The 15,408-nt window shown below is 38.7% G+C and overlaps 1 protein-coding gene across 1 annotated transcript; it reads right to left on the reverse strand.

Annotated features, from left to right (window-relative positions):
- Nucleotides 1-2,814: 2,814 nt before the first annotated feature.
- Nucleotides 2,815-5,440, reverse strand: myca (MYC proto-oncogene, bHLH transcription factor a). Its single transcript, XM_073830727.1, has 3 exons — nt 5,201-5,440; nt 4,224-4,849; nt 2,815-3,830 (listed from the first exon to the last, which is right to left on the reverse strand). The coding sequence occupies exons 2-3, from the start codon at nt 4,840-4,842 to the stop codon at nt 3,235-3,237; spliced, it is 1,215 nt and encodes a 404-aa protein (XP_073686828.1). The 5' UTR covers nt 4,843-4,849; nt 5,201-5,440; the 3' UTR covers nt 2,815-3,234.
- Nucleotides 5,441-15,408: the final 9,968 nt, after the last annotated feature.

Here is a 15,408-nt window from a genome sequence, read left to right on the forward strand (position 1 = left end):
GTTCAACAAGACAAGAAGGTATTCAAGTGACGTACCAATATGCTCTAAATCTGCCAAGTGCAGCAGGTCACTTGATAAAAAGCGTCTGCCAAGAGGACAGAGTGTATTATCTACTACTTATTGGTTCCATTTGTGGGAAGTATCTGTATATTTACATTTACATTTCTCTCTTTCATTTAGCAAAGTCTTCACTGCATCATATACCTTGTCTCAGACTAACCCTGAGGCCGGGACAGACCTTGACTGTGTTTTAGTGTGTGGTCTACCTCCCTCAGTCAGACGTGTGCAGTCACTGCCAAGGGGAACCATATGAACCTGGAGAGGGATGGGCCAGGCCAGGGAAACCAATTTCTTTTTCTGCTTACAAGCAACTGCTTACTTTTGCTGTAATAGAATACTTATGAAAGAGCCTTAACGGTATTAGACATGGTTTCCCTCTTGCATGCAACTGTTTTTATGTACATATCAGTTGCAGACTAAAATGTGCAGAACTAGTCTAAGCTGGACATACAAATCTATGCACCACACCTTAACAATGTACACCTGTTATTTAACTTTACGAAATCTCTGCATACATGTGTCAGCTGACAATACAAAAGAAAAATGAAAACGATAGGGTGCATGCTATATGCTCTGCAGAAATATTATGCCTTGGGCTGGGGACGAAATAACATGCTTTGTTCATGCCTTTTGTTTACCAGTGCAGAATGCTTTCAAACACTTCTCGGAATATGCCTAATTAAGGTATATGTTAGGACTATTAAAAATAGTATTGAGAGGTATTGGGTATTGAGAAGCTATTGGAAGAATATTTATTATAAGACAATGAAGGTGTAGTGGTGCAATGTGGCTGCACACAATTTATTTGTAAAATGACATACAGACAAAAGGAACGCAATCCGAGCAATCACATTGCAGCTGTTTTCTTAGGAACAATGGGTGTGTGTGTGTGTGTGTGTGTGTGTGTGTGTGTGTGTGTGTGTGTGTGTGTGTGTGTGTGTGTGTGTGTGTGTGTGTGTGTGAATTATAGCAGTTAAAAGAAATCTAATATATTTTTGGTACAAAAGAACTTTTAAGAATCTATAATATAGACCAGATGACATGTAATGTATTATAAATTAAACTCATCAAATAGATAAAATCAAATCTCAGCTAATTAGCAGATAGGACAATTTAAAATGTAAAAGAATAAAAAAGTGTTACAAGAATAATAGCCTTTCTTTTATATTTGGCAGGTGGGAATATAAAATTGCTCTTTATTTTTATTCAAGCAGACTGATATACATTAGACTAATTACTTTGGTCATAAACGATGCATTCCTAGTTGCATAATGTGCATTATAAAACTCTTAACGTCAGCATATATGTAATATATCTAATACCATGCACATATGCCCTATTGTCAAAGCACCCGTTTTACGCTTCAATAATAAAATGAACACATGTGGGCTTTTAAAATAAAAATCTAAATTATAAAGCAGGGTAATGGAAAATAATGCAACACCTACCCTTTTTGCTCCAGATTTGATTCATTTGTTACTGATATTCCATTTCAGGTGTGGAGTTATTCTTTGGGCACTTCGTCTCGAGCCCTTTTCCATGTGCTCAGAGCACGCGCTCCGCGGCACGCGCTTCGTACAGTCACATACAGTCCATGACGTCACGTTGCCCTAATACAGCGGCGTCGGGGGAAAAAATCACAGCTTTGTTTGGAAATGGAAACGGAATGGAAATAGATTCGTGCAAAAGCTAATCACTTTGAGCATTTGAGAAGGGAGAAAGTATGCAAAGAGTTGACAAACATGATACTTACTGTGAGAATTGTCGTCTGAATTGGCAAATATCATAATGGGACACAATGTAGATTCAGAATAATCAGACATAATAGTTATAGGAGTTTATATCAACATAGGAGTAGGAATTCGCTATTAAAATACTTGAGTGAGGTCTGTACATTAGATGTGTCCACGCAGAGTGTAGCCTAAACTCTGAGGTGGGGTGGGGGCCTCTGACCACTAGAAGATCCCCCAGCGGAAGTCAAAATTGCTCTATTTGCCTGTCTATCTATCTATCTATCTATCTATCTATCTATCTATCTATCTATCTATCTATCATCAAAATATGTTTATACTGTGTATGTTAGTTATGACTGACTAAACATATTTTTATAACTTTTTAAACTTGTTGCACCCTTAAAATGTCCTTTTGCAACACCTGTTAAAATCTAAAATCCATTGTATAATTCACACTGCCCACAATATACCTGCAGTGATGCTGCACTGATTCCTGAGTGAGTGGTTTGCAGCTCAGTAAACACAGCTCAGACTGCATTAGCAGAGCTTTGCCATATCCACAACAGATGCTCTATGAGCAACACAACCCCTGCAAGACTAGAATGGGGACTGTGCAATGAGTCAACTATGGTAAATCACCTGAAAGTTGATTCTCTTGCTGTCAAAATCCCCTTCGTTGGGTTTCCTGGCCACGGTCCTCACAATAACTTTGCAATGCCTTTCATTTTTGGGCACTGTTGCTTATTTGAATGCCAAATATGAAGGAGCCCAACTTTCATCTAGATGGGTGGGGATACAATGGAGCAGTTTTGTCTTTTGTAAGCTTTCCTATCCTGACTTCATGAAAGAAAGTGCAAAAACGTAATTATAAAAAGGTGAAAACCTAAACTGACCTTTCTGACTGGGAAAACCCCTGACATGATTATCAGTTTGTCAGATAACAGTATCATACTTGTTGAACTAACAAGAATAATCTATATGTATGAGGAGTTCAGTGCAAAGAGACCAAGAGAGACAAGAGTCAAGTTCAGAAAGAAATTCATTTATGATTACGTGAAAACATGAAAAAAACCATATAGTGAAACAGAATATGGTTTATGAGAACACGTAGGTGATACAGATCCAAAAATATCTTTCTTGAGAAATATTAATTCATTATATACAAAAACATACAAAAAAAATTTTACTTCAGGGTTGTGCAGCCCTGTTTTTTCTTATTTTATTAATAAAAATAAATGACTTAAATACAAATTATTTTAACCACCTTAAATTTTAAACTGTGGCAGTTTTGAACATGAAGAGAACTGACAATATTCAAAAGAAAAAATGCATTGGACATGCAACATGAACTATACACAGCAACAGTTAAACTTGCATAAAAAAGCAGGGGGAGGAGGCTCTTAAAAAGTCTTTTCACTTTGACTCGTGTGACACAGATCCATTAATGTGAACTCCGCAGCTGCTGCAGCCTGTGTTTTAACAGTTCACTCTTTCGCCTCAGCTGTTCTTTGATGGACAGCAGCCTTTGCTCATCCAACTGCATGCTGTGGATGCACTCTGTCGCCTTCTTTAGAATTACCACCTTAGCGGCTTTCTCGTTATTTGCAACCTCAGGGATCTCATCCCGTAGTGCGAAAAAGCTGAGTTTGAGTTCGTTTCTGCGTTGGCGCTCCAGCACATTGTGAGTCCTGCGTTTGTCATTGTCCTCAGAATCCGATGTCCGGGGGCTCGTACACTTACGTTGCTTCCCATGCCTGTTGCTGCTGCTGCTGTTGTTGCTGCTGCTGGCCTCCAGTCGTAGCCTCTTGACAGCCGGCTGGTCGTGCCGTGTGGAGGGGTGGGCTGCGTAGTTGTGCTGGTGGGTGGAGACGTGACAGCGCTTCAACACTAGGGGACTGGGGTACCTCGATTCCGACACCTCTGCCTCGTTTCTTTTCTGTCGCTTTTCCACAGTCACCACATCAATTTCTTCCTCTTCTTCTTCCTCCTCTTCTTCTTCTTCCTCTTCTTCTTCTTCCTCCTCCTCTTCTTCATCTTCTGCAATTGAAATACACAAAGAAAATTAATAACTTATACAAAACATCAGTTCATTTAATACCTCATACTACAGCGCAATGGGAATTTAATGGAATTTGGCTTTCAAAGGGTGGGGTGGGGGAATCTCTGCATTCCAGTCCCCGCCCACTTTCCTCATCAGCTGATATTTGAACATTGCAGTCTTTCCTACAGATCTGACTTAGGTCTACCAGAGGGGAGGTGGAGGGATCTTATGCAACTACCACTTGCACCGATCATTGCATCAAGGGTATGAGGATAAACCTCAGCGGTGACATGTAAAGGTCACTTAAAAAATGCAAGCACTTGTGCATGCAGTAACTAGATAATTGAGGATTACACATGTCATAAATGACAAAATAATGCTTAACATACCAGAATCGCTGCCACTGCTGCTGGAGCTGTTAGGTGGAGTGTCCAGGACAAGCATGGGTTCCGATGGAGCAACCTTGCTGGATTTGCTGGACTCTGTGAGGGGATATGGAAAAACCACAGAGGGGTCGATGCATTCTGATGCAGAGGTGCTCAGATCCTGCAAATAACTTGCATTAAGTCGATTTGAGCTGCTGTCAGATATGAGTTCCTTCCTAGCAGCGTGCAAGGTCGCCAGTCTCTCAGAAACCACTTTCTCCAACTTGGCAGCGGCAGAAAAGCCGCTCCACATGCAGTCCTGGATGATGATGGACTTGATGAAGGACTGGGAGTAGTCCGCGTCGCAAATGAAGCTCTGGTTGACCACGTCGTCTCCCAGGAACTCGCTGACCATCTCCAGCTGTTCGGCGGTGGAGAGCGACTGTCTCCGGCTGGGAGAGAGGGGCGGTGTGGGCAGCAGCTCGAATTTCTTCCAAATGTCCTCGCTGGGAGCTGGAGGTTGAGTCTGTCCTTGCTGATGGTGATAAAAATCCTCATCGTCGTTGTCGAAATAGAAATAGGGTTGGATGGAGTCGTAGTCGTAATCGTAGTTTTTATACGCCAAACTCGCACTCACCGGCATTTTGACACTAGTGAAAAAAATACAAACTGGCATTATTATATTGCATATGCAACGTCTAACTGAACATCTCAATAGAACGCTTTTCCTAAAATGCGCATATTTAGACTATGCATAACATGCATGGGGTGGGAAAACTACCTAAATAATGGCACTAAATGACAGCATGTGTAAAAACGGAGCGATTAAACCCTAAAGCGGGGTTACTATCAAAACACTTATAAGCAGCTCTACTTCTAGTGTATTCTTTGACCGTGCAACATGCAAACATCTACTAAAAACAAAGATATTTGCACTCATATCACGCATGTTGCTCTTTAAGTCTAAAAGATGCATGCAACATCAAATGCCGGATCCTTACCGTGTATTTAGCAAATGCAGTTCCAGAATGATTTCTTTCGAGACGCAATGCAATGAAAAGAGAACAAAAAATAAGGAGCAAAAGGTAAAATCCAACAGTTTACTCCGGTCTCTTGCAGCATAAGTGGAATCAGGGTCCTGATCAAATGGAAAGTGATGGAAAATGTAATCAACGCTGCACACTCGTGCACCTCTTAGATGCTGGACAGACTGATAGCCTGTGTGACAGTGGCAGGATGAATAAGTTCTGTAGCTCCAGAGAGCTGAAGCAGCGCCCACTGACGTATGACTGCGCCGCCAACGTTTCCCGCCATATTATTATCTGCGTATTAAATGCCACCGGCGAGCTCACACATGCGAAATAAAAACACAACGACGTCTTTGAAACTATAATTGGTCTTCATTGACTTAGTAAACATGTTACATCTATTTATGAATTCGATTATTGTGGGACTATTTTTCTCGCGGACGCAAAAATCTTAGCAGAAGCCGGTGGGCGGGGGATTTGACGTCATTGGAGTGACAGCTCACTATTTTTGAAATGGAATGAATTTTTATTTTAGTAAACAGGGATACAACAACATCTTTCCAAGATTTTTCCTATGAATTTCTTTCTTGTTTTGTTGAAATACGAAACAGATAATCAAAAAATGGTTAAAAGAATCCCATTTGTTATTTTAAATAGAAATAAAACATTATGTTATTTGGTTTGAAGAAACCAAAGTACTGCACTGACCACCGTCTTGATGTGAACTTATATATATATTTATAGGGCTACCCTTGCTTTTTTAATTCCTTTATATATTTATTATTTTCTTTCATCGTATATTTTGTGTGCTAGAAAGTGTTTCTAGAATTTGTACTGTGACAAAGCATATAAAAGGACAAATACTGACAGCATAAGCTGAAATCATGCTGGTAGAAACCAACAAGTTTATAAGAATGGATTATGTTGTTGCAGCAAAACAATAAAGAAATGTAACCATCATCAACTACTACCTCACCATGTCACAAAATGTAAGTCAACCAGAGAAGTGTTTCTGAAACAGGGGCCTGGGATCCACTAGAGGGCCTCTGTAAACATCCAAAGATGTTGCAGAATGACTTAAGTTATTAGGTTATATTATAAGGATACAATGGAATCCAGTACCGGCATAGACAATGTGTGTCTTTCTAGACAGAAATTTCAAAATTTATGCACTAGATATAGCATATGAGTGAAATTTGTTTTGAATAAATGAAATGAATGAAATTCCTGTAAATGAACTCAGTAATGGAAACAACTAACTGCGTTTAACAATTATGAAGTTAAATAATGCAAAGAGTACCAATAAAATGTTTTGGTGGCTTCTACATTCAGATTGATTTATATGGTGCAAAAATTAGTACATAAGTGATAAAGTAGGATTTTTTTTAATGAATGCTTTCGGAAACCATTAAGTGACATGATCATTTAGGAGGGAAAATTAATATAAGTTTTAGTTTGGTATAGTGTTTTGTTGTATCCACAGTTGTATATCTGTGAATAGAACTTACAGTATGGCTATTGCATCTAAGTAATTGATCGGACTGCTGAAGGTGCATAGGAACTCAAGACCCCACAACAGGACGGTTTGTATAATACGTTGGTATGTGACGCCCTCTGCTGGCAACTATTATAATGAACACGGTGATCTGGGTGCGAAATAAATAAAGTCTTTATTTAAATAGCGCATTATAATACAGACTGCATCAAAGCAACTTTACAGTGTTAAACAGGCAGAGCTGGGTATTACTTACAAATTGTAGTCTATTTACTGCTTCCAAATTGTAGTTAGTAATTTAATCCATTAGGCTACATTACACATTTTAGGTAATATAATCAGACTATTGCCTGATTACTTTTAGTTAACTTCTGAACTAACTCATTTATCACATTGATTTAAATAGCATAATATTATACCGTATTTTTTTAAAAATACAAAGAGTAAGAAAATATTTTCCATTTGTTGTAACAACTTGAAGTGAATTAAACATTACATTCTGTCAAAGTTCCTTAACCCTCTATGGTATGTATTATGTTATAACCATGAAATATTTTTTTTCAAACAAGTTTTTATTACATTATACAAATCAAAACAGATTTTTTTGGAGGAAAAAAAAAACAATGTACCACAATCGAAGATGGACAACAAAGTAGTTTTTCTATTAAATTATTATTTTCTTTTCCATTGAAATGCACATTTCTTTTAGAAATTGATGCATCCAATCCTAATTTCCATTAAAATCTGCCACACACACACACACACACACACACATACAGACACATATACGCACAAACACTGATTGTTACAGTCAATGAAGGCTAACTCATCCTCATTGTCATCACATGGAAGAGCCAACTCTGCACTCTTCCTATTGCCCTGAAATATTGCTGTATTCATTTTCTGAAAAGAATAAATATTTTTACAACTCATACATAAACACAACTATACTTCAATAAACAAATAACTGCAATCATATTATGTTACTATCTATAAAAACATATTTTAAAATCTCAGGGGTACTTTAAGTAAATATATTAGGTGAAAGAGGTTCAGATTTGTGTAAATCCAGTGATCAAATGCTGTGTGCCCACCTGACAAGTAACTGGTCTTTGTGTGAATGTCCAAAACGGCAAGACTTTCTGAATGTATACAAGCGGTATTGGCTATTTTAGAAAGGGACATTTAAAAGATAAAAAAAGAGGAATTAGAGAGAATCAATAAATTATAAATAATTATTATTAATTATGTAATTAATGAAAAGTAGCTGTAGCTTGATAATGAGTATTGTATAAAGTAATTTAAAATCAATTACAAGTAGTTAATTTTTGGAATCTGGTTATGTAATCCTGATTAAATGTAATCAGTCACTGCCCAGCTCTGTAAACATGAAAATAATGTTTTAATGATGCAAACTAAACTCACTTCTCCTGTAAAGCAGCTTTAAAAAGAGGACACCAATACGCATTCAGTTTTTCAGTAAAGTTTAAGTTTAATTTAATAACAGTGTAAAGTTAATCACTTATGGATTTAATTCAATTCATCTATAAAGCAGCTGTGTAGAAAACAGTGATGTTTAGTTCAAGCCCAGTTTACTTCTCATCCAATACTGTCTGTGCAGTCAATAATATAATATTGCCAAATGTTAAGTGTCCCCAAATAAGCAAGCAAAAGGCAACAGTGGCAATGAATCCAAAAACCTTGGGAGAAACCAGGCTCAGTTGGAGGCCAGTTCTGCTCTAGGCCAGACAAACCAACATGGTGTGGTTTAATTCCAGGCTCCAATACAAGTCAGATTGTGGATTGGTGTTATTCAGGATATTCATTCAGTTTCTGCTCCTTGATGATTGAGATATGGTGGGGCTGGCCACAGAGTCTGTGCAGAGGACTTGTATATCATTTTTGAAACTTTAAAATATGTAATGCAAATGTATTCATTAGAGCATCCCATTTCAAATACCCTGCTGAAAAAAACAGCATATGCTGGTTAGGTATGTTTTGGTGCTGGGATGCTGGTTTTAGCTGGTTTATGATGGTCCTTTGCTGGTTTATGCTGGTCTTTAGCTGGTTAATGCTGGTCCTTTGCTGGTTTATGCTGGTCATGTTGCTGGTCAAGGACCAGCATAAACCAGCAAAGGACCAGCATAAACCAGCTAAAACCAGCATCCAAGCACCAAAACATACCTAACCAGCATGGGCGACATTAGGGGGGGGCAAGGGGGGGCAGTTGCCCCCCCTGTGGTTAGTCATGGAATCCTCGACAGCCCCGCTGCAACTGCTTTAGCCAAGCTTAGGCTCGGTTGTACTTGGGAACTAGACGGTGCTATATAACCCTCAAACGAAAGCAAAGCAATTGAAGATCTGGCAAACTATCCAACGTGTTTTTGCAGCGTTGAGCAATGTAGCCAATCACAGACATATCTGTTGTTTCCGAACAATTAGAAACACTTGTCAGAATTCACTCACTGCTGAAAGCGCCTGATCGGTTTTTATTAAGTGCCGTTTTGTGCGCTCGTGAATCATCTTATGAGTGTAGACGCGATCTAAATAAAATATTAATTGTGTAGTTTAGAGAGCTTTATTAATTATAACGGAATTTTGTGAGATCTCTATGAACTTTTAGTGATAATAAGGGGAGCGTACTTTGCACTTTCCAGGCTATAATCCATTTAGAATTTGTATGAAACTTTCGTTTTTCGGCACATGCAAGCTGATATGTTTTGGGAGTGACATTTGCATATTTACGCTGGGTTTATTCTCGAAATAACAGTGAAGCAATAGACGGGATAAAAATATATTTTCCCCTTCTCCCAAAACAACTTACTGTTTCAGCTATAAAATAGTTCAGTTTTGTATGTAATGGCAAAATGTTTATATTTAGTTTCGTTTTTTATTTAGCTAATTTAGAAAAACGCTTGGAGCATTTTTTATTCGTTAAATATATATATATATGTTTGCCTTCTCAAATCATCACGACTTGCCTAAAATGAAATCTATAGATATAAAACAGTTCAAGTATAAAACAATGGTAGTTTAAACGTTACAGATAAATGTGCGCTATAGTGGAAAGTGGAAGCTAAAGCTTGCAGGACATCGAGGCACCAGCGCGATCACTTGCATTTTTTTCATTGGAAGCAATTTAAAATTATCCGTCATTTTTGCTCACAAAGTACGAGTAATACATCGAAAAAACATTACAGCATTTTTATAAAATAAAGAAAACAAAAATTATGTGCTTTCTGCCGTCTGGTTCTTGAACAGGAGTGCTTAACAAAATGAAGCGAAATGCATGCCTCACAGACATAATAAATACATTTATAGAAAGCTTTAAATTATTACTTAACGAAATAAAACAAATCAAAAGCACAAACTCTTTCATGTAATCCGTAAAGATGAATTTCTCTCTAAAGGCGCGTCCAAAAAGGAGATTGCGAGTCAGGATCTTTGCGACACTGACTCAGAATACACAAATTAATTAATAAATAATTCATTTATGTCCTTACTCTTTCCTCGACACATTCATTGTTATTTATTTTTGCCGGTGCTTGGGGCGAGTTTTAGCCTATTGTGTGCGCTTGAACTCGGAATTCAGCTGCGCTAAAGCACACTAAACGGTGTCTGAGTCGGTCTCAAAAGTGAAAGCGAAAGTGAAGTTTCGTGTTGTTTCCACCAGCGCGGCATTTTTTTTCTTCACCATAATTGATGGATGTCTAAATTATGAAAATAAGGAGAAGCCTAAAACAGGCCCGATGCCGGCCCGGGTCTGAACTATGACGTGAAAATTGGCCCGAAGCCGTAGCCCTGGGGTGTAAAAAAAAGTCAGGGCCCATCGGCCCGGGCTGAAGTGCAGCGCTTTAATTGACTGCTTTGATGTGCTGCAATACGGTAGGGCACTGTTTTAATGCTTACATCTGATTTTTTTTTCTTGCCCCCCGGACTCAAGAGTCAAATGTCGCCCATGCTAACCAGCATATGCTGTTATTTTCAGCAGGGTAATCAGCCTATAAGACCTACTCTGACTTTTGCTAATGAACACAAATTGCTGACAGCTAAAAGAAACTTTTAGTAATATCAATGATTTCCTAAAACGGCACATGCTAATTACTTAAAATGCCCCTGTGGGCACTGTGTTACTGTACACTGCATTAATTCACTACTATGGTCTAATCTTTCTCAGTGTAAACATTTTACTGACACCCTTACTGTTGGAACTCATTGGCTGTGTTTGTTTACCCTGAAGATGGCAGGTTGATTTATAGCAGTCTGTGAGTTGCCCCGGACTGCACATAACATCCAGTGGAGGGCAGCAAAGATTAAAAATAATATACACGTAACTTTCCATTTTAACTTAATAAACCATTTCCGCTGACATTAATTTCTAATAGCACTGTTCTAAGACTAAGACAAAGAAAGAAAAAAAACGTTCCATAAGAAACAATAAATCAATCCTCATCTTTCTTCGTACCGCCCAATTAGACTGACGCGAACAGCTGGAGAAGGGACATGGGAGAAGGGGTTGGTGTTGTGACGCCCCACGTGTGTTCTGAACGAGAATAAATAACACGCGCGAGCACACAGCCGACAGCCCTTCAGCCTGTTAGACACCAAAATGCTGAATTTCAGCGGTTTCCTACATCAGCACTTCAGGGCAGTGAGATTTAATTCGCGGGTGAATGACATAATGATATAATGCGAAATATTTGGATGACCTTCTCATCGGAAGCGCTGGGAATGGCAATGTCTCCAGTTTTTCCAGTTTTACCTCAGGCAGCTGGAATCCGCAAACCATAAAGCAACTCTTCAGTGCAGCCCGACACGGACGAATGCCTTAAATATTATTGTCATCATTCGTCATGATGGACTGTCTATCACGCACTGCGTACTGGCCTCTTATTCGCTTTCTGCTGCCGCTAGCCATTACTAATATAGCCATCGACTTCGGAGAACAGGTGAGATATGATACCTTTGAACCTGTACACTCTGCTATTTTGACATGCAGCCGATTTGTACGACACGAACATCAGTGACATGTTTGTAAATATACAAGTTAGGCTTGTTTAGATGCATGAATGTCAGATTGAATCCAGTAATGCTGGATTCATCTCTAGGGTTGCGTGGAGTAGTGGTGAGCTAGTATTCTAAAGGTTTTAGGTTCAAATCTTACTAGGGTTTGTTTGTCCTTCATAATTTACCTGAAAACCTTAATAGAAGGTTAAAAGGTAAGTTACATTGTGACAATGTAGAATTTCTCAAAATGCAATGGCTTTCAAGTCCATTGGTCTTTTTGCAGATTTTGAGGTATGTGTCTGCATTGAAAAAAAAATACCTTTAAAAATATGCACTTGTTTAAAATTGTGACAGCTAGCCCTGGCTTCACATACGTTTAGGTATCTAAAGTATTTCCCAAAATATAACAAGTTGTCCAGATGCCTTTTGTCAGCACCACTGCAAATAAAACTGTATTCTATCTTTGGCACTTACTGCATGGATAACCATTTGCTTTTGATTATTGATAGAATTTTCCTGAATGCAATGGCTTTTAAATCAGTTCTCAAGGATGTCATCTCTGTGTATATCAGTATTCCCCTTGCATAACAAGCTACCAAGACTTAAGACTCTCTTAAAGTACAACAAAAGCTAAATTACAGGTTACGATCTAGTTATTGAGTCAGAGGAAACTTCAAAATACATCTGCGTAGAATAAAAACCAGTTCCGTTAGATTTCCTAAGTGAAATATGGGGTCAAGACCTACCTTTATCTTTATCATTCATTCCAAAGAAAAAATGAGGTAGCAACAAAACAGTGCATGAATATTATACTTGCAATGATATACGATGTATGCACATACATTATGCATAATCTTTGCCCTTTTGATACTACAGTTAACCCTGTTATAACATCTTTTTGAACTTCTTGTCAGGTCCATAAATGGCACAAACTGTCCTTGTGCAATGTCACTACTGTTACACCAGGGAAATATGTGGGATGCATGTTAGGAGCACTGTTATGTCTTTGTTTGTAAATATGTCACAACTAGATGCTTTTTACACTTGTCATACAGTAATTTACACCCATATATAACTAAAAGATTCACTGTGAAAAAAAAGCTTTGAAATTTGTAAGGATGACCCTGGCATTCAGTATTAGAGGACATTTTTATGCTGTCAGGACATACTGTAGATATGCACTGAATGGTTAGTAATCAAAGGATGGTTCATCAAGTTCATTTGGGTGCAAAGCTCAGCCAAGTTGGGTTTGAGAAATAGTTTCAGGCAATGTTTTGTTTTTGCTCTTTCAGTCTGTGGTGCAGTTTAACATGTGGTGAAGTTTAACATGTGTCTAGGTTTGTGTCCTTCAGTGTTAGGAAAGTGACAGTCTTATTAAGTTGCGGTGTGTGTGTGTGTGTGTGTGTGTGTGTGTGTGTGTGTTTGAGCGAGGAGTAGACCAGGTAAGGATTAGTCTTATGTAACTAACGTCTGTGTGTATTTATAGCAGCACTCATTGTCTTTGTTTCTCCTGTTCTTGCTCTGCTATAGGCAGCTACACAGATCAAACTTGAGAGAAACTTCCATTTAGTCCATACAAGTTTTTATATATACACTGCTCAAAAAAAATTAAAGAAACAGTTAAACCACACACTGCATCTTGATAAATTAATCAAGTTGAAAATCTTTACTTATATACATTGTGCTATTTGTTGATATCAAAATTATGTGATAATTGTCAGTAGAAGCCAAACTCATTTACCCATTGAGGCCTGGATTCTAAATCACAAAAATCACAAAAAAAGGGAAAAAATGAGGCTGATCCAACTTGCATAAATTTAATCACTGTAACTCATAATGTAAGTCAGTAGTGTTTATGGCCCCCATGTGCCTGTATGCACTCCTGAGAATGTCTAGGCAAGCTCCTGATGAGATAGCAGATGGTTTTTCTAGAGGATCTCCTGCCAGACATGGATCATGGCATCACTAAGCTCCTGGACAGTCTGTAGTGCTAATTAGCAGATTTGGATGCTCCAAATACATAACATCCCAGAGGTTCTCAATTGGATTCAGGTCTGGGGGACATGATCATGCCTTTGTTATTCAGAAGCTGCCACACACTCTGGCCACATGAGGCTGTTTCATTCTGATTTCATTTTGACAGTTTGGTCAGAAACATGCACACAAGTAGCCTGCTGGAGGTCATTTTAGAGGGCTCTGGCAGTGCTCCACCTGTTCGTCCAGATATCTGTCCAACTGCTGGGTTGTTACCTGTCCAGCTCTCCTCATGGCCTGCCTCCTGGTATTTCTTCCATGCTTTTGAAACTACTGGGAGACACACCAAACCTTGTTACGGCACATTTGGCTGTGCCGTCTTAGAGGAGCTGGACTACATTACAACCTGTTTGGGCTGCAGGTACTGCCTCATACTACAGGTAGTCATAAAGACCCTAACAAAACACGAAACAGTCAGGAAGGATAAGGTGAGAGCAGTTGTCTGTGGCTAGCACCTTCAAAACTATTTCCTTTTTGTTGTCTTGCTGTTGCCTATGCAGTGTACATGTTGTCACTTTCATTTGCATGAAAGAAGATAAAACTTGTGCTTCCTATCCCTTTGATTATAAAGTGTGTATATACATAAATACATAAATGCATACATATATACATACATTGGGTACGGAAAGTATTGAGACCCCTTAATTGTTTCACTCTTTGTTATATTGCAGCCATTTGCTGAAATAATTTACTGTAAGTTCATTTTTTTCCTCATTAATGTACACACAGCACCCCATATTGACAAAAAAAAAACAGAATTGTTGACATTTTTGCAGATTTATTAAAAAAAGAAAAACTGAAATATCACATAGTCCTAAGTATTCAGACCCTTTGCTCAGTATTTAGTAGAAGCACCCTTTTGATCTAATACAGCCATGAGTCTTTTTGGGAAAGTTTTTCACACCTGGATATGGGGATCCTCTGTCATTCCTTCTTGCAGATCCTCTCCAGTTCTGTCAGGTTGGATGGTCAACGTTGGTGGACAGCCATTTTTAGGTCTCTCCAGAGATGCTTAATTGGGTTTAAGTCAGGGCTCTGGCTGGGCCATTCAAGAACAGTCACGGAGTTGTTGTGAAGCCACTCCTTCGTTCTTTTAGCTGTGTGCTTAGGGTCATTGTCTTGTTGGAAGGTAAACCTTCGGCCCAGTCTGAGGTCCTGAGCACTCTGGAGAAGGTTTTCGTCCAGGATAGCCCTGTACTTTGCCGCATTCATCTTTCCCTCGATTGCAACCAGTCGTCCTGTCCCTGCAGCTGAAAAACACCCCCACAGCATGATTTTTTTTAAGGCCAAAAAGTTCTATCTTGGTCTCATCAGACCAGAGAATCTTTTTTCTCACCATCTTGGAGTCCTTCAGGTGTTTTTTTTTAGCAAACTCCATACGGGCTTTCATGTGTCTTGCACTGAGGAGAGGCTTCCGTCGGGCCACTCTGCCGTAAAGCCCCGACTGGTGGAGGGCTGCAGTGATGTTTGACTTTCTACAACTTTCTCCCATCTACTGACCATGTGATATTTCAGTTTTTCTTTTTAATAATTCTGCAAAAATGTCAACAATTCTGTGTTTTTCTGTCAATATGGGGTGCTGTGTGTACATTAATGAGGAAAAAAAAGAACTTAAATGATTTCAGCAAATGGCTGCAATATAACA

Source organism: Garra rufa, chromosome 24 (assembly GCF_049309525.1).
Source record: "Garra rufa chromosome 24, GarRuf1.0, whole genome shotgun sequence".
Classification (NCBI taxonomy): domain Eukaryota; kingdom Metazoa; phylum Chordata; class Actinopteri; order Cypriniformes; family Cyprinidae; genus Garra; species Garra rufa.